This window comes from Prinia subflava, chromosome 13 (genome assembly GCF_021018805.1).
Source record: "Prinia subflava isolate CZ2003 ecotype Zambia chromosome 13, Cam_Psub_1.2, whole genome shotgun sequence".
NCBI classification, from domain to species: Eukaryota; Metazoa; Chordata; class Aves; order Passeriformes; family Cisticolidae; genus Prinia; species Prinia subflava.
In genome coordinates, this window is record NC_086259.1 from 3,400,232 (window position 1) to 3,419,217 (window position 18,986).

Here is an 18,986-nt window from a genome sequence, read left to right on the forward strand (position 1 = left end):
TTTAGCACCAGTATATCCCTTGAGTGTGCCATGAATTGGGTTCTGGATTTTCAGAGTTTCATTGTTCCTTCCAGTTTTGTTGAGGCATTGTCACTCCATCTGCGACATCCTCCCTTCAAAATGGCTTCTGGATTCCCGGAAAAGACACCACAACATCGTTATTTGCTAAGGGAAAGACTGAAGCTTCTTAGTGTGAGTACCCACTGGGGCTGTGTTAATGCTGGGAACTCCCGTCTTGTCCCTCCTCTCCCTGCCCCGCCTGTTGTCCGGCAGCGCTGTGCAGCTGCAGACCCCATCCCCACCTCTCTGTGCCGTGCTGCTGTTGGTGGGGGCTGTCCTGGTGCAGTAGGGGACACTGTGTGTTCCTTCAGGGACAGTGCAGCGTCTTGCCTGGCTGTGCCACCAGAGCCAAGTTAAACCAGTGTGAAGCCAAAGCCCTGAGCGAGTGCTTCTTTCCCTCCCCTTTGTCACAGTAATTCCTTGTGTCAGGCTGGACACTCACCTGTGCTGCTCTCACCAAGCTGCCCTTGGGCATGTGGGGGGAAGCTCAAACTCTGCCCAAAGCCTTGAGAGACACGGCTGGTCCCAGCTAGGAGAGGTTCCAAACCAGCTGTTGTCTCTCATCTCCTGCGTGGGGCACAGATCCAGCCCTGCAGACAGCAGCGGAGTCAGGGCCACAAAGGTGCCTTGGCTGTCGGGAGCTCCCTTGACTGAAGATGCCCCACTGCTGAGGCTCTGTCAAGGAGAGTCGTCTGTTTTCTTCTGTGCAGGGGTCTGTGAGCCCAGACAGAGAAAACAAATGCTAATGAAGAGAGAGAACTAAAACTTGGACACATTCCTGTGCACCTCACTCTTGGTACAGCTTTGCTTTCTTGTGTCTCTTGGACTCAGCCAGCAGTGCTATCTCCCTGGTGTGAGTTTTGAGTGTGCAGGGATGGAGTTAGGGGAGTTCTGAGAGCTCCTCCCCACTCTCTGAAAAGGTCACTGCCTCAATGCAATGAAACTGAAGAGGAAACAAATGCCCAAAGAGCAGAAATCCCCAGACATGTCCCATGCAGTCACAGAGAAACTAATGGGATAGAGCCATGTAGTTGAAGTATGTGTATTGCACTCTGTATTATTAATTTACTGATGCTAAGTATTTCAGCAAGTACCTTCCAGGGCCTCCAGAACTGTCCTAGTGGCTGTGATCACAAATTATTCACCAGTGCTGCTTATTCAAGAAAGGCCTATACGAACAATGGCATCTCTGACGCTCTTGCTGGGGTTTTTTTTGCCTTTCAGCTGCTTCCCTGTAAGATCCTGAGGGAGAAGTTTCTCAATGCGAAGAAGGCGGCCAGCACTGGGGGGACTGTTCTCCCCAGAATTGGCCCATTTCCAGACATCAGTGAGACTGGTCAAAAGGTAAGCTTTTCCTGCTCTTTTCCTTTCTGTTTGAGGCAAAGTTTGAAGAGGATGCATGCTTGTGACAGGCTTGCCTCCAGCAAAATACCTCAGTGTCCAGGTCCTGTTGCCATTGCAAACTGCAATGTGGAGTGCACAGTGGTGGACGTGGAGTCTTGATCTGCACTAAGCCAACACAAATAACCTCTGCTGAAGGTGCTGGGGTTTGCTGGAGTGTAGCTGCCATTGCTAAAACAGTGAGGGGAAGGCTGGGGACACCAAGGCACAAAATTGCCATTTGTCATTCTCCTGCTGAAACAGCCATTTCTTCCTTTGGTGTGGTCACCATCAAATGCTTGGGGTCACAGGATTCCCTGCACAGTGGCAGCGTTGACCTTTGAAGGCTGAGACCTGCAGTGATTATTTCAGATTTAACAAAACTAACTGCATGAATGCTTTGGGTTGGAACAATGTCCTGGGACCCTGACGTGGTGTTAGATTTTGCAGGCTGCCAGATGTACGTGGGACTGGCCCTGGGCAGAGGGGAATGGATGTGCTTTATGTGGATCAGTGCCTACTTGGAGGTGTGTTTGAAACTGCTTTTCTTGCAGGACTGGCTCAGTATAAAGCACAGTCCAAACGGGTAGGTGACCAAGGAAATTGGCAGCAGGAGACATGTAACAAACTGGTTGAGGATTGTCCTGGAGAGAGGCTTTGGGAACACCTCAGAGAAGGGCACAACTAAGGGACAGTGTGTGCAGCCACTCCTTTTGGCAGACTGTGTCTCCTTGAAATCACAGAGGAGACCTGCTTGTGTCTCTGGAGTGACAGCAGTGTGGCTGGAGAAGGAGACAAAGCAGGGGAGAGTTTTGTCCAAGCAGTGTCTCTGCTTGAGAAGCATTTGCTGTTGTTGTGTCATTCCAGACATGCCTCTACAATGGTATTAAATAAGACAGCAGTAATAGATTACAAGAAAGCACCCATTTAAAGCTCATGGGAAAAGGAGATAGCAACTCTACTCTTACCCAAGTTGCTGAGAAAAGAACTGAACCTTATCCTCATTCAGCATTCAGCTCATTTGTTTTTTTCCTAACTTCTGTGTTCCTTTATTTTTGCCTTTACCTCTGTTAGAAATGCGCTAACTTTTAAATACAATGAAAGGGGACAAAATCATCAAAGCAAAAGAAAACTCTTAATTAGTAAGAGTTCAGCAGAGCCAGGTGTGTTCCTTCCCCCTGGGGACAAACAAACACAGCCTCCAACAAAATGGCAATCTCTCTATACCCTTTATGCCTGTCACGGTGGTGCCTGTCCCCTTTCCCAATTGATGGTACTCAGGAACTTACATTCTCTCTGACCACCAACTTTTCTGGCCCCTCCCCTCTCATCCTACTTCCTTTTGGTCTGGTCTTCAACCCCTTCCCTCTCCCAGCTCACAGCAACACCCAACAAACCAACCTGAACAAATCCAAACCACCACCACCACACAGAATCAACAAGTTTCATTCTTTCACTTAATAACCTCTTGGCTTTAACAAAATATCACCTCATCTCTCACACCTCCTCTGGTACTGTTCTCTTCTTACTGATGTCTAAGTTCTAGATGAAAAAAGATACTTGCAGTTGTGTGGGCCTCGGTTTCCCTGTCTCAGAGTAAAGGACATCCCCAAATTGTTTCCCATGGAGTCTGAAGTAAAGTTGTGGGTTTCACTTCCTCTGTGAATGATCAGTCAGCGCCCCAGAGCTCTGTGACCACATGGGCAGCGCTTAAGGTAGGTGCTGCCTGGCATTCTGGAGAAGGAAACCTGGAGAAACACATACCAAAAGAGCAGCTTGGCTTGAGCCTGCCTTGTGGCACAGCAGCTCTTTATCAACTCAGAGCAGAGATGGGTGAGCTACAGTTTCCCCAGTGTGGCCTGGGCAGATGTGCTCACCATGAGTCTGTACTTCACTGGGGGTCAGTGTAAGATTCTCCCAGCAGCTGAACCTGTCCCTGCTCTCTCTTGCCTCTCCAGTTGTCATCAGTTGCCCCGAAACAGAGCTTGCTTCGGGTTTCTCCACCAGAGATGGTATTTCAGAACGTCATCGCTCATGAGGTCTCTGAAATGGTCGTGTCTGTCATGAATAAGGGCAAGGTAAGTGCTGGGACATGGAGCTTTAACACTGTGCTGGAGGAGGAGAGAGGTGTAAGTCCCCTAGTGTACAGCAAAGCAAGTTATCTGCTGTAGCACATCCATAAGAAAATGTCTCAGCACCTTTGTTCTGCAAGACGATGGAAATGTTCCTGTGCTGGGAATTCTCCCCTGATTTTTCCCATGGGCTGATGTCTTCTATCCCTAAGGAGTTTCCTTCTCTTGAAAGCTCTGATTGATAGGAATGTTGAGGGCTGTACAGTTCTTACCTGCTCTCATGCTTTGCCTTGAGTCTATACCACATCCCGTGTCTCCTTGGTTAATCTTGGCTCCTGGTAGGAATCTCTGCCTCTCTCAGCCTGTTTGGCTCCCTTTGTGCAGCTCGACAGGCAAAGTTAAGGGGCTGAGTCTTCTCCACTTTATGCTGGCATCACTATCATTCATGGCATTGGCACTGCAGGAAATGTTGTGAAACAGCCCTGGAGTCAGACGGATGTAGCAGAAGCAGCAGGAGGCCTTTAGGTGCCACTTCAGGCTCCTGCTAAGCTTCATCCAACTCTGCTCAGGTTTTGTAAAAGCAACATGGTGCTCTGCTTTCCCTTTGGAGAACCACAGCACATGCAAAGCCATGTGCTCCTGGAGGTTTTCACCTTCATTTGAAGAAAGTGTGATTGTTTTGCAGTTTCCCAAGAGAGCTGAGAGGGAAAAAGTTGAAAAATGGCAGCACTTGTGATGCACTGTAAAGAGGAAAACTGAGGCCATCTGAACTTCAGTCAGGGAACCATTTTCTCAAATGAAGCTTGTGCCAAGAGTGGGCTGGTGGGAAGAGACTGGAGGGAGTCAAAATCATCCGGCTTAGACTTTTTGAGAGCATTTTGGTGCTCAGGGGGTGGTATCTGAAATGTGTTGAAAATGCATGTTTGCTGTGTCCATGTATGCCAGAGGGCAGAACCTGGCCTGCTGGCTGCAGGCAGGAATGCCCAGCAGCCCAGCTTGCCTGCACAGGCAGCAAGAACCCCTGGAGAGCCCAGACTGGCTTCTAGTACTGCAGACACACAGTGAGTCAGTGCTGGTCATGTTTCTCCAGGCAGAAAATGCCTTGGTAGCCCACAGTCTGTGTTTCCATCACTTTTGGCAAGCTGATTTCTCTCATCATTTTATGATTCTTCCTTGCTCCCTATTTGAATTCTCTTTGCCATCTCCTTGTTTTAGGGATTGTCTTGCTGTGTTCCTTCTTTTGCTTTTCAGGTTTGCTTTTGTTCCCAGTCAGGCCACAGTGTGTGGTCTCCTCTCTTGCTGGTCTGCCTGCATGACTGTATCCCCAGACCTGCCCTACCCAAAGCTGATCTGCTAGAAGGGAATTTCTTCCTTCCCCCAGGATAATGTGCTGGTTTGCTTTCAGGCAACACATTCCCTCTCTGGAAAACGACTGCATGGCTGTGTGCAGGCAGGAGCCAGCAGGTTTTTTGGCCTTGCTGAATATGCAGATAACTTGGTTCAGGTGCTCTGTCTCCAGCCTGCTGGTGCTGACCTGCTTGGCCCTTCCTTCCTCCCAGGCATGCCCTACTGCCCATGGCCAAAATGCTGGACGCAGACAGAAGGGATTCAAGTTCACCCTTGTGAATTCTGTGCCTGCACCTCCACAGCTGAAAGTGCTTTGGAAAAGGGGTCAGGGAAGGATGTCACCAGGGCATGAGTCTCCTCTCACCCTGTTTCCACAAGTGACAGAATCATCGTTCCATGTCTTTCCTGCAGCGTCCGCGGCTGGTGAAGGTCTCCATGGAGAGCTCACCGTATTTCCAGCTGGCATGCCCCAATGGCGCGTGCCATGCCGTGCCAGCAGGCGCGTGTGCCCGTGTGCGCGTCCGCTTCACCCCTGACAAGAACAAGGTGAGACTGGAGGAGCCAAAACACACAATTATCTCCAAAGCCATTGTTCTCCCTGCACTCTGGGTACAGCCCACTCCGTGCTGTGAGCTTGGCTCCAGGCCGTGGGCAGGCAGCCTGCAGGCAGTCCCACCTCGGCGTGTGCTGTCAGGCACTGCGCCCAGGCCTGACAGGCTCTGCTTCCCTCCCTGCACATTCCTGAGCTTTCCCAAGGGAAGATGCACAGGGAGCAGTAGGAAAACGACAGAGGGGTGTTGATAGATGTTTGGCCATCTCTAGGTACAGTGGAAGGGGTTTCATTATTAGGGAAAGTACTAGAGGAACAAGGAGGTCAGAGAGCTTTCCTCTGTCCCGACTGGCAACAGCTTCCCTATCTCACCCTGGGCTGGAGCAAAGACGGTGCTTTTTCACATGCTCTGTTCTGCAGCCTTGCAGCTGTGCTGTGCCAGAGCACAACTGACCACGATACATCTGCAAGGCCAGGGCAGAGGCTGTGCTGTGCCTGTGAGCCCAGCCTGGCACAGGCACACTGAGCTCCAGGTGCCCTTAGTCAGCAGGAGCTTGGTGAGCTGCAGGGGACTTGGACACCTGCCTGAAAGAGCTCATGTAGGGCAGGTACAACCTGCAGGCAGACCTGTGACTCCAGAGCCTGTGGCAGTGACACTGCTGAGGCTCTGTCTTCATGCCTGTCACTGTGGATGCTCTGTCAGCTGGCACCCATTCCGTGCCAAACGTGCTTTTGCATGGAGGTTTGAACACCAGTGCTGAGGCCCTGGCAAGTCTGATCTGAAGGGTCGGTGCTGTGATCTGCAGGCTTGTTCATACAGAAGGGTTTAAGACATGGCACGGAAGGGAGGAAGCCTTGCAGGGGAGCAAAGAGAGGCTCTTTCCAACAGCATCCTGCTGCCTTTTAGCTCTGTTCTTCTCCTGACTTGGTTGGAGAGGCAAAGTTAGAGGGGAGTTCTGAGGCAACTGATGTTTCTGCACCAGGCTAGAGGTGCAGGATCTCTTTGGGTGCAGCTGTTTTCTCACCTTCCTTTTTGCTGCTTAGAGTCAGTTTAACACTTTGTCCTGTTCTCAAACAGCAGGAATATAGAAACCTAAAGAGGAATGTCCTGTGTTCCCTAACTCCATGTTCCTTAGAAGGGACTGAGGAATTATTTAACATCATTAAAACTGAGAGTAAAAATTGGGGTGGCCTAGGGCAGTTCTCTGTATGACCCAAGTGACACAAGAGCTTAATGCCACCGAGACAGGTTTTGCAAAGTGCACTGGTGCCTTTACTGGTGAAATTAGTAGAACTTAGTGTTCATTTTGGGGTGGAATAGGTAAATGGATGCCCTTGAAGGGATATAGGAAATGGTTTCTCTTCTGCCATGGGGGTGGCACTAAATGCCCTGTGCTGAACTAGTTTCTTTTCCTGCAGGATTATTCCCACGAGCTCGTCTGCATCAGTGGAGAGGAAAGGATAGTTGTGCCAATCCAGGCCGTTGCTGCCCGAGCTATCCTGGACTTCCCTGACGTGCTGAAGTTCTGGAAGCGTCCGGTCAAGTGCAGCACCCAGAAGACTCTGCTGGTTTGCAACATTGGTAACGGGACAGCTCATTACCAGCTGAGCACCCAGAGGTGAGGCAGCTCATCTGTCCTTGTGCAAACACCTTTGGGTGGAAACAGAGTTGGGAAAGAACAACAAAAGAGTATCAGAGCTGCTGCCCTGCAGCCCCAGCTGGAAGTGGGCAAGATGGATGGCATCTGCTCTTGCTTTCAGTGTTCTTAGCAAGATGCAGCCTTTGAGCTTTCTCTTTGCCAGATGTCCTGGATGGTGCTGGAACGTGTTAGTAGCTGGCTTGCACCCTCCTGAGCACAAGCAGCTTCTGAAATGGTTACTCACCACTGTCAGCCACATAGAGCCATTCTCTGGGAGGCCACAGGCACGTGGCTTTCCAGTGGTCCCTGCATCAGATGCCCAACATGAGCTGTGCTGTGGGCAGCCAGTGCAGTTCCTGTTACTTAAAGCTGATCTGATTTCCCTTGTCAGCTGAGGGCATCAGTCACCTCTTCTGTTCCATGATGAACCTTGGAAAGCCAGTTTAGAATTTCAGACAGATGATTTAACTCTCTGATTAAGGTTGTGCCCCCTTCATTGAGATTTCTTTTTAAATACTCTGAAGTTGCTGTGTTTCTGCTGGTTTTTCATTGTGGTTTGTGTTAAATGTTTGCCAAAAGATCATGAATTCTTCATGGGGAACTTTCATAAAGGTCAAGCTCCTCTAATGCCTATCAATATATCACATACCCATAGGTATATGCACAGGTGTATAGGAAATAGGAGACATTTAGTGAATATGTGAGAAGCAGTTGGGCTGATTGTTGGTAAATGATGGAGAGCGGTTTTGGGAGCTGGCAGATGAGCTTGCAAAACCGCTCTCCATCACTTACCAACAGTCTTGGCTAACTGGTGAGGTTCCAGAGGACTGGAAGCTGGCCAATGTTGCACCCATTCCCAAAAAGGGGGAGAAGGAGGATCCTGGTAATTATAGGCCAGTTAGCATGACCTCAGTACCCAGTATGGAAATGGAGCAGTTTATACTGAGTGTCATCATGGAGCAGCTACAGCATGGCCAGGCTATCAGAGCCAGCCAGCGTGGGTTTAGGAGGGGTAAAGGGAGTTGGTCGTGTTTGACCAACCTGATCTCCTTTTATGACCAGGTGAGCCACGTGGTGGATGCAGGGAAGGCTGTGGATGTTGTCTATTTGGACTTCAGCAAGGCCTTTGGCCCGGTCTCCCTCAGCACACTCCTGGAAAAGCTGGCAGCCCACGGCTTGGACAGGAGCACTCTTTGCTGGGTCAGGAACTGGCTGCATGGCCGGGCCCAGAGATGATGAACAGTGGTGATGAACAGTGCTGCATGCAGCTGGCAGCCAGTGACCAGTGGTGTTCTCAGGGGTCTGTGTGGGGCCAGCTCTGTTCAATACCTTTATTGATGACATGGATGAGGGGACTGAGTCCTTCATCAGTAAATTTGCAGCTGACACTAAGCTGGGAGTGTGTGTGGAACTACTGGAAGGCAGAATGGCTCTGCATGCTTGGATGGATGGGCAGAGTCCAGTAGGATGAAGTTTAATAAGTCCAGGTGCTGAGTCCTGCATTTTGGCCACAGTAACTCCCTGCAGCACTCCAGGCTGGGGATGGTGTGGCTGGACAGTGCCCAGGCAGAAAGCGACCTGGGGGTACTGGTGACAGCAGCTGAACATGAGCCAGCAGTGTGCCCTGGTGGCCAAGAAGGCCAGTGGCACCGGGCCTGGATCAGGAATGGTGTGGCCAGCAGGAGCAGGGAGGTCATTCTTCCCCTGTCCTGGGCACTGGTGAGGCCACACCTCGAGTGCTGTGTGCAGCTCTGGCCCCTCAGTTTAGGAAGGGCTTTGAGACGCTTGAGCGCATCCAGAGGAGGCAACGAGGCTGGTGAGGGGCTTGGAACACAAGGCCTGTGAGGAACGGCTGAGGGAGCTGGGGTTGTTCAGCCTGGAGAAAAGGAGACTCAGGGGTGACCTCATCACTCTGTACAGCCTCCTGAAAGGTGGCTGCAGTCAGGTGGGGCCGGTCTCTTTCTCCAGGCAGCAGCTCCCAGAATGAGAGGACACAGTCTTAAGCTGCATCAAGGGAAATACAGGTTGGATATTAGGAAAAGGTTTTTTATGGAAAGAGTGATAAAGTACTGGAATGGTCTGCCCGGGGAGGTGGTGGAGTCACCATCCCTGGATGTGTTTAAAAAAAGACTGGATGTGGCGCTCAGTGCCATGGTCTAGTTGAAGTGTTAGGACTTGGACTGGACTGGATGATCTTGAAAGTCTCTTCCAACCTAATTCATTCTGTGATTCTCTGATTTAGAAGATAGAAGTATAGAATAACTTTTGCTGGAGGGGACCTCTGGAAATCATCTGAGCAAACACTGCTCAAAGCAAGACCAATGTCTGGGGATTACCAGGTGCCATTTGGAGATCTGGAGCTGTCTTTAGATGCCGTACAAGAAACAAACATACAAATTGAGCAAGTTAAAAAGCAGAAGAAAACAACCTGTTAAAACGCCCTCCATACCTTATCTTTTCTGCCTGTCGGGTGCAGTAGTGATTCATTGAAAGGGCAGATGTAACAGGAGGAGAACTGTCTTAAGGAACAGCTCACAATTAACAGGTAAAAGGCCAAAATGCAGCCTCCCAGCTCCATCTCTTGGCAGTGTTTTCATTTGGTTATTACAGTGTCAGGGATGTCTCCTTCACAGCTCCTCTGTCTGTGGGCTCAGGGAACAGCTTAGTGATGTTGGCTGAAATTCAGAGGAGTTAAGTTTAACTGTAGAGCTTGTGTCCCTTGGGGAGCCAGGTCTATGTGAGAGATGGCTGCTGCAGCAGTAACAGAGGAGTCTGGTGGGTACAGCCTGGCGTGGGATCTAGGAGGTGCAGGGGCTGATTGGCGCTCAGTTTTTCAGTCCTGACAACTGAGTCCTGAACTTGGCTGGATCCTCTTCTCCTGATGATTTGAAAATAAGAGGATATCTTCTTTCTCAGGCAACCCCTGAAGTCCCCCCCAGGAGTGTTATTCCCATCCTGCCATCTGAGACCAGGACTATGTAACACAGGGCAGGAGGCAGGATTGGGGAGGGAAGGGAATGGAAGGTAGCACTGAAGTGTGGCCAGTGACTCCCTTAACTGGCAGCTTCTCTGTTCTGGCAAAATTTCTGGCAAAAGAGTAAGAAAAAAATCCTGTGCCGTACCCACGCCAGGCACTGATGCCCCCCAAGCCCCAGCAGAGACCTGCAGCAGTGCTGGCATCACCCCCGGGGCAGATGCGGGAGCACGCGCAGTAATCCGGCCCTGGGGCTGGTGGGGCCTTGTCTTTCCTCCCCTCTCTCCAAAGTCTCACGTCCAGCACATAAACATTGCTGGCCCAAGGCTTCTCCATCAGCCACTGGTGATGTTCTCACTGGTGATAATGGCAACAGGTCAGGCCCATAACTGCAGCAGTAGGTCCTTAATGAGCAGAACCTGAAGCAAATTCATCAGCTGTCACTACTGACATGAATGAAATTCAGCTTGCCAGATGTTCTCTTTATTTTGTGTGTGATGCATTCATCAGCAAACTCCCCAGAACACCCTTTCTGTGGACAGATTGACCACCAGCAAAGCATTGAGGAACTTTTGTTTCCTCAGTGGGGCTGTAGAAGAGCACAGAGCCCAGCAACTGCCTGGGCAGAAGCACATTTCACCTGAGCTGTCCCTGAGCATCAAAGCCCAGAGTCTTGTGTTTGTCAGGCAAGAGCTGTTCACCTGGTGACCAATCCTAATTGCTCCTGTTAAATCCAAAGTGCACCAACACATTTGTGTCATTATTTCCAACCCCTTGCACAGAGTTTGTGTGGTGGGCCAAGCAAACAGTTAGCAGCCTGGATGACAACCCAGAGTCCCAGGCTGCATTGCTGGTAAATACACTGAAACCTCCTGTTTGGCCTCCTTGATGTGCTCCTGCTAATGGTGCTTCATTTAGCTGGGATTGGATCCTTCCAACTGTAAATGGCATCCTCCTTTTGGGTCTTGTTTCCATGTCACTGTATTGCTCTAATTTGCATTTGCACTCTTTCAGAGTTTTGATTGCTCCATTTCTTAGAGCAGCTTTCATTGAAATGCTGATAAAATGTGTCCTTTTCAGGCTAAATCAGGATGTTTTCAGGGTAAAATAAAGCAAAGAACCACACTGCAAATTCAACAGTAATTCTTCCTTGGTCTTCAAGGAAAAGTTCCTTCTCCCTGTCTGATTCCTAGGCTGTAATCTCCCAGGACAGGTAGTGCCCTAACCTCTCCTGAGATGAGGTTTATAGGTAGTAGGAAAAGAGAAATTCCTGAGGCAGTCAGTGTCAAGTTGTGCATGCAGATAGCTCTTAAGCCTGTCTGTGGTTTTCACAAACCATTCTCTGATGGGATTGGTGGCTGTGGGACCCTTGAGTCTCATTGCAGAGGGCTGGATGCAGAGCATGGGGCAGATGAGGTCATTTTATCCCACAGGATCTTCTGAGGGCTGGATCTGCTCAGAAGTGGGTCAGTAGCTGTTTCTGATCCTGTCTGTTCTGTCTGTCTTCCGTTGGCTGTGGTTGGTTTGCTCCCTGCTTGCCCAAGTGAGCTGAAGTGACCTGCACTGCAGATGGAGTATCGTGGCCGGATGTCCCCTTGGGTCCTGATCCCTCTCTTTGTGTTGCAGTCCTTTCTCCGTGGTTCCAGCCACAGGATCTCTGGGCCCTGGTGACAGCATGCAGGTGACAGTGGGATTTCACCCGCCGACGGTTGGTCACCATTCTGGATCCCTGCAAGTGTGCTGCACAGGTGAGTGCTGGGCACTGCACGGGGCACAGGACAGTTCTTCACCATCACTCCCTGTTCTCCCATCCCCCTCAGTTCCCTCTAGATGTACCTCCCCTGCTCCAGCTTACCCCAAAGAAAACAGAACTAATTGGTGTTTAGGGGCTTGATAAAGTGGATCCCCTCTAACAGGGATAAGATTTTTGCCATCCTGTTTTGCTGGGAGTTGCTGAGTGGAGGAAGGAGGAACCCTGATTCTCCACTACTATGTGGCTATGCCTGGGTGAAGGTGTATTTTATTCCTGGGCAGTGCTGTATGTGAGGTGGGAAGTCTCCATCAGGCTCTCTATAATGCAACGTATTTCTTGCACACCTCTGTCCCGTATGTTGCTTCTCCACTGGCTTGTCACAGACCCTTTTTCGATGTTGCCCTCTACACATACATGTAGTTTCTTTCTAATAACATTTTCAGTCCCTCGAGTTCCTGTTTGGTGACAAATCAAGACAGATTTTTCCTCGTCCCCATTTCCCAGGTCATTCATGCTGTTGCAAACCTCTCACATCTATCTCCCATTTGATATCTAGACTGAGGAATCCCACTCAGTCTTTATACAGAAGCTGCTCTGTACTTACTAGTCTTTCCTTTGTCCCTTTTTTATTTAATTTGAAATGCTCCAGCTTGGTTTTTGAGATCAGAACAGTATCAAATATTTCAAGACTGATGGGGCTGTGGTTTTGGACAGGGAGATGATGATTTTCAGGGTGTTCATTTTGTAGTGGTTTGTCAATATTGCAGAGCCAGGCTGGCTCGGTTGTGTTTCTTCGCCTGTGTCCTCCTGCTGTGGGCTGTCACTTCACTTGTTCCTCTGGGCCTCCTTTTTGTGCCCACATGTCCCCTGGCATGTTTGCTTGTCAGCAACAAGGGATCCAAGGGATCAGGAGAGACAGGAGTCTCGTGGGATGCCCTGGGGAGACCTGGGCAAGGCAGGACTGACCAGGGCTCCTCAGCGTCACCCAAAGGACTTGGATGCAGAAATCCCGGTGATCTGAGTGGGTCACCCGAGCACACCTGACAAATCTCACTGTACATACTGGCAGCTTGGGGCCAAATCTCTACAAACACACTTAGAAATAAGGGGTTTAGGAGGTGCCCAGGACATCCTCACGCTGAACACACAGAGCTGCCAGGACATGATACATGTACTGATCCATGGAACTGCTAATACAGCTAAAAGCTGTGACACTTTCTTCTGAGACCTGTGGTTTGTTCTGTTCCTTGTGCTTCCATCAGCAACTGAGCTGAGGAAAGACTCCTCTTTGCTTTGTTCCAGGTGAAGAAAGTAGCCACATACAGCTTTGGGGAGAAGCTGTAGATGCCAACGTTGAGTTCGACACAAATTTCGTGAAGGTTGAGAAGACTTTCATCAACACGTCAAACCACAGAACCATCTTCATTCAAAACAGGAGTAACATCACAGCCCACTTCCAGTGGAAGACTTTTCCTACTGATCAAGATGAGAAAGAAGAGAAGAGGAGGTTGGTTTGAAAGATGCATTTCAGTGAGATACATGGCTCAAGACTAAAAGTAATGTATGGCCTCAGGGGGTGTTGGTGCTTTTAAATGGTTTAGGCCAAGTAAACCATCCTTGGCATTAGGGTGTGTGTCCCTGGTCTTCAGGAGCCCAGCACTTGGCATTCCAGTTCCATTTACACTCCAACCAAGGCTGGCATTTTGGTAAGGAAAGGTTGATTGCAGTGGCTGGATTTCCTCAGGTTGTAATTGGGCTTTTGCCTCTCTAGTCTTCCTCCTACAGTACCTGGCAGCATCCTTAAACACTTCCTGGGTTGCCAGCCCCTCTTTCCAAAGGTGAAAGTCCCTCACCATCACACATTTAATATGATGCTGTAGCCTAAGAAATATATATATATGTTTGTCACACAACTATTTCCAAGTTTTGTTAATAGCAGAAATAATAAAAAAACGACATTCATACAGTGAAGTTATTTCAACACTATACATATAGCATTCATTTTAATGTTTGCAAAAGGCCAACAATACAATATGTATTTATAACACTGGGGAGCTGCTGCTGCTCCTCCTCAAGTGCTCTGCACTCCTGCACTTCCACTTCTCTCTGCAAATAAGTGGCTTATTAAATGACTGCTGGCTTTGTCTCTCCCTGTGGCTGCAGGCAGTGTGATTTGCTGCGGCCACCGGCAAAGGTCTGGCTGGAAAAATTCATAAAGTTGACAAAAATAGAGGAGGAAAAGGGCTTTTGTGAAGATTATACTGTCCTCCTGAGAGAAAAGGAGGAGATGGCAAAGGTGCAAGAAGACCCCATGCTGTTCTCCGATGACATTTTTTCCATTGAGCCACTGGTAAGTGATAGTTGAGAATCTCATTTGCCTCTCTCTTTCTCTTTCTCTTTCTCTTTCTCTTTCTCTTTCTCTTTCCTCTTTCTCTTTCTCTTTCTCTTTCTCTTTCTCTTTCTCTTTCTCTTTCTCTTTCTCTTTCTCTTTCTCTTTCTCTTTCTCTTTCTCTTTCTCTTTCTCTTTCTCTTTCTCTTTCTCTTTCTCTTTCTCTTTCTCTTTCTCTTTCTCTTTCTCTTTCTCTTTTCTCTTTCTCTTTCTCTTCCTCCTCCTCCTCCTTCCCCCCGGTCCCATCGCCCTGGATGCGGTCACTCGCAGATCCTCAGCTGGCTGGGTGTGCTGAGAGGAGGACGTAGGAGTTTCTGGTGTGGCTGCAGAGCTCGCTGCTGAGAGCACCTCTGCCCTGCGGGCGCAAGGCAGGGCTGGGAGCCTGACAAAGCCGAGCTCTGCTGCCAGGGCTCGAGCTCAGAGCCACTCCGTGCATGTCCTTGCAGTGTCCACAGGGACCAGTTGTTGTAGGTAGGGGCTGCATGGGGTTTAGCAGAGGCTGTTGGAGCACTGCCACTTCACGTACTGACCTGAAGCCTGCAATGGTTTGCTGGGAAAAAGAGGCCAAATCCAGCCCAAGGTTAATCACAGAAATGCCAATCCCTTCCTGTAACCACAACCTGCAATGTTTGTGAGTCTCCCTTCCAGTGCCATCTGTGAGCCTGGACACAAGGCTGGGAGGTCATAATGGGCATTTTCAGTTCTCTTGCACACAGCAACAGAAAACCTTTTCCTTTTCTGTTCATGCCAACAAACCCCCATGTCCTCCCATCAACCAGAGCCCTGATTCTGAGTATCGGCTTTGTGAGAGATGATGGATGCCTGGTGTCTGCACAGTGCAAAATCCCTTCTCATCTTGGAGTAAACCCTGGAATAATCCCAACCTCTGCTTTCTTTCAAGACAGGTTAAACTAATATTTTTATTTCCAAGGAAGGGGATCATGTTCTCTTCTTGGCTACTCCTAGGGCCCATCTAATGCCAAGGGCCCCAGTGGACGATGGCAGTTACATACCAGTGTGGCTGCCAGCAGCATGATGTGACCAAGAGCTTGTGTCAGAGCAGTAGGAGTATTGTGGAGAGTGGGAGCTGATCAGTTGAGCATTAGGAGCTTCCAGCAGTGTGCTGAGCTGGGTTTGGAGAGTTTCCTTGGGCTCACTCATCACTGATGCTCTGAAGAAAGGCTCACAGGACTGTGGTTGAAAACAAGGAATGTGAAGTTTGAAGATAAATGTGTTGCTGTCTGTGTTCTGTTTTAGGAGGGAGAGATTGGGCCATATTGTTCGGCAGAAATCAAGGTGACCTTTAAACCCCTAGAAGCACGGGAGTATCGACGTGTGGCTTACTGTGACATCTCAGGTACAGCTCCTTCCCTGCTTCTCTCTCCCACAGAGAAGCCATGGTGCAAGCCTGAGCCCACTGGGCTCCCATGTAACTGCTGGGAAGAGTCCCTGGTCAGCAGGGCACTGCTGGCACATCCCCACTGTCCCTGCAGCTTCCAGGGAGTCTCCTGTGCAAGGCCAGGGCTCGGAGCATCTGTCTCTGGATTACTGGTCCCAGAACAATCCAGGCAGTGCAGGGAGAGGTTTTCATGGCATGGCTTTGCCAGCATTTCCTCAAAGGCCAAGGAGCTGCAGAGCAGAACAGCTTCAGTGAAGCAGCACTAAGCCCCTCTAGACCACTGACCTCCAGGATGGGTCCCTTTGACATGGATCCATCATCAGGCAGTAGGAGCTGAGTTAGAAATGTGCTCCCTGACCCTGGATCACCTCCCGCTGCCACACACCACCAGACCAGAGGTGGCTGAGCCCAGGCTGTTTGTAGAAGGACCACCCTTGGCCAGCACCTGCTTCTGTCCCTGTGTGGGAATTGTCACCTTGCAGCTCTCAGTCTGTGGAAACAGAACACAGGGCTGAGTGTCAGAAACTGAGGACTTTGGCAACAAAGTCGTGTGCTCCTGGCCCAGGTGGTTTGGCAATTGCTGCCTGCCAATTTGCCAGGTAGCAACAGCCAAACTCTTGATGAGCTTTGTGCCTTCACTGAATGGATTTCAAAGCTCCTCTAAGTGCATGGGAAGGAAACCATAGAGTCATAGTATGTTCAAGATGGAATGGACCTTAAAGATCATCTAGTGCCAAGGCCCCTGCCATGGGCAGGGACACCTCCCACCAGACCAGGTAGCTCCAAGCCCCATCCAGCCTGGCTTTGAACACTTTCAGGGCAGGAACCTCCACAACTCCCCTGAGGAACCTGCTCCAGTGTCTCACCACCCTCACAGTAAAAAAATTCTTCCTAATATCTAACCTCAATTTCCTTTCTTTCAATTTATACCCATTACTCCTTGGCCTGTCACTACAGGACATGAGAGGTGTTTTCAACTCAGCAAACTGGTGGCAAAAATTGGAAGCCAGCCCAAGGAATGGGTTAGAAATTGCAAGTCAGCCCCAAGGGATATCTCCTGAGGGAAGAGAAGGGTCCATATCTTGTCCTGCAGCATCAGGAGCTGGTTGCGTGCAGCTCAGAGTCAGGGACTAGCATTGAGGCAGCCTGGAAAATACACTATAACAGAGGGAATTATTGTCTGAAATGGACATCTCTCCCCAGGCCGTGGGAGCAGGCTGCCCCTGCACCTCAGAGGAGAAGGCCAAGGACCCTTGGTTGAACTCAGCTGTGATACTGTGGACCTTGAGAACGTTTGTAGAGAGTACTTTCCCACCTTTAAGGTGAGCAGCAGGGGCTGGGATGGATCCTGATGGCTCCTGAGGCAGCAGCAAGCTGCCTGCTGGACCTGTGGAATTCCTGGCAAGCTGGGCAGTTGTGAGCAGGGAATATTTGATGTACTGGTCCAATCTGGGGGGTTCTGAAAGGTGTGCCTGTTGTTCATGAAGCTCCAATCCCTTCTTTTGGGCAGCCTTCCTTGGGGATCAGCTGGGAGGCTTCCTGCAAAACACCCGCTTGGCATATGAAACCAGCACTGGGTCAAAAAGCTGCCTGCTCAGAGGCTTTTGTGGCAGCACCAGACACAAGGCACCTTTGTACTGGGCTGTTCAGAAGCAGCTGGAACAACCTGGCTACATTTGAGCTTCAGTCCACTGCCAACAATTTTCAGTCAAGTCTCCTGCCTGTTCCTGGAAGTCACAGGAAAGCCTCCAGCTTCCAGGCTCAGTGCTGGCCCTTGCAAAGGGCTTGGAAGTTCTTTCCCTTGCTGACCAGTCCCTCACCATGCTTCAGCCTTGGAGCATCTCTGGCTCTAGAAAAAGAAAAGTGTTCCTGGGAATAAAGCAAAGGATTTTTGTACCTATTTGACTCTCCCCGAATAGTGTCAAGTTTGCAAAAATAATAAAGAGAGAGCAACGGAAAGAGGTAGAAGATGAGTCACTACATCATGCCAGGCACTTTCAAAAGTTTAGCTGTGGAAGGGAAGGACATGCTGAGTTTTCTTACCAAAAGATGGTGCTGTCTATACATTTTGATGCTGATGCCTCATTCTCAATGTATGGTTTTCACGATATGGGAGAAGGTGAATGAGTAGATGGTACTGTTGGAGCTGTGCTAACTGGGGCAGCAGCAGCTCTGTGGTGATCCACTACGCAGCTGCAATCACCCAACGTTGCTCTCAGGGCCAGGTGTGAATGAGCTTGGTGATGTTGACCAGAGGTGGACTGCTCTGTGTCCATGGGATAACCCCAGGGTGACTCTGGTTATATGGAGTTACCAGTGCTTTGTGTGAAAACCCAAAGGCAGAACTTGTCCTGTTGTATTTTTTTTACTCCTGCCGTTCAGCAGCACCAGGCATCTTCTGCCTTTTCTGCGTGTTAATTGTGTCCTTAGAAAATCACTCACAGGAAGGGCAGATTCCACATGTATTTCCATTTTTCTTTCTTGCTGCTGCAGGTGGAACTGATTAACAAAGGAGCGATTGATGCTCCCTTCACCTACATCCCTTCAACCGCAAACCAGTTCCACCGCTTCAAGTTTGTACCCGAGACGGGCACCATTGCACCGGGTGGGATCCAGACTCTTTGGATCACCTACTTTCCCTCCACGCTGGGGGAGTTTGAGGAACAACGACAGTTCAGTGTGGCTGGATCTCCTACGCCTGTGACCCTGACAATCAAGTAAGGACTCTGGGAGCTTGGTGGGCACATCTGTAGCTGTCTCTGGGACATCCCCCACCTACCTCATTTTGGGGCTGAGCAGAGAAGAAAGGTGTTTCCTGAGGTCTTAATCTCTGCTCTGATCCTGGCATTGCCTTAGTGTGAGGGTGCCTGCTGCCCTGTGTGGTACCCAGGAGCTGGAAATGACTCCTCCCTGCAAGGAGCTCCCTCTGCCTTGGGCCATGGCAGGCAGTGGTGTGGATTTGCTTTGGGCAGTAGCTGCTCTGGGATGTCCCACCTGAACACCCAGCAAGGCCCCCAGGGCTTTGGAGATGGGCCAGCCTGGGTGATTCTGCACCAGCAGCAGTGCTTTTAAAAACCTCTGTTAATAATCCATCCCAAATGGGCAGCCTCCAGCCTCACCTCTCATGGCCATGCTGTGGGGGACAAGCTGTGCTCCCAGCTCCTGTGCAGAGTGCTCTGGGTACCTCCCTTCCACAGCCAGGAAAAGGCTGATGTGGGAGACAGGGAACTGTGCAGCAGGAACAGTCCCAAGGACATGGGCACCATCCCGTGGGCTGGTGCCATTGCAAGAGATAATCCTGGCTCAGCAAAAGGGAGAAGAGGTGATAACAGGGGAGGCAGAGCTCAGTCCTAGGATCACAGCACCAGGAGGGCTTGTCCCTGCTAGCCTGAGCCGTGTGCTGGTAGGATAGTGTAGTGTAA

The 18,986-nt window shown here is 50.0% G+C and overlaps 1 protein-coding gene across 4 annotated transcripts in view; it reads left to right on the forward strand.

Annotated features, from left to right (window-relative positions):
• Positions 1-18,986, forward strand: part of LOC134557743 (hydrocephalus-inducing protein-like) — an 82,025-nt gene that overhangs the window by 6,859 nt on the left and 56,180 nt on the right. For all 4 annotated transcript variants that reach the window (XM_063410963.1, XM_063410964.1, XM_063410965.1 and 1 more), the window contains 11 exons: positions 75-192; positions 1,285-1,404; positions 3,399-3,518; positions 5,271-5,405; positions 6,829-7,028; positions 11,650-11,771; positions 13,079-13,283; positions 13,940-14,126; positions 15,423-15,522; positions 16,768-16,886; positions 18,058-18,281. In XM_063410963.1, coding sequence (XP_063267033.1) covers positions 75-192; positions 1,285-1,404; positions 3,399-3,518; positions 5,271-5,405; positions 6,829-7,028; positions 11,650-11,771; positions 13,079-13,283; positions 13,940-14,126; positions 15,423-15,522; positions 16,768-16,886; positions 18,058-18,281 — 1,650 coding nt within the window. The remainder of the gene's footprint in view (positions 1-74; positions 193-1,284; positions 1,405-3,398; positions 3,519-5,270; positions 5,406-6,828; positions 7,029-11,649; positions 11,772-13,078; positions 13,284-13,939; positions 14,127-15,422; positions 15,523-16,767; positions 16,887-18,057; positions 18,282-18,986) is intronic.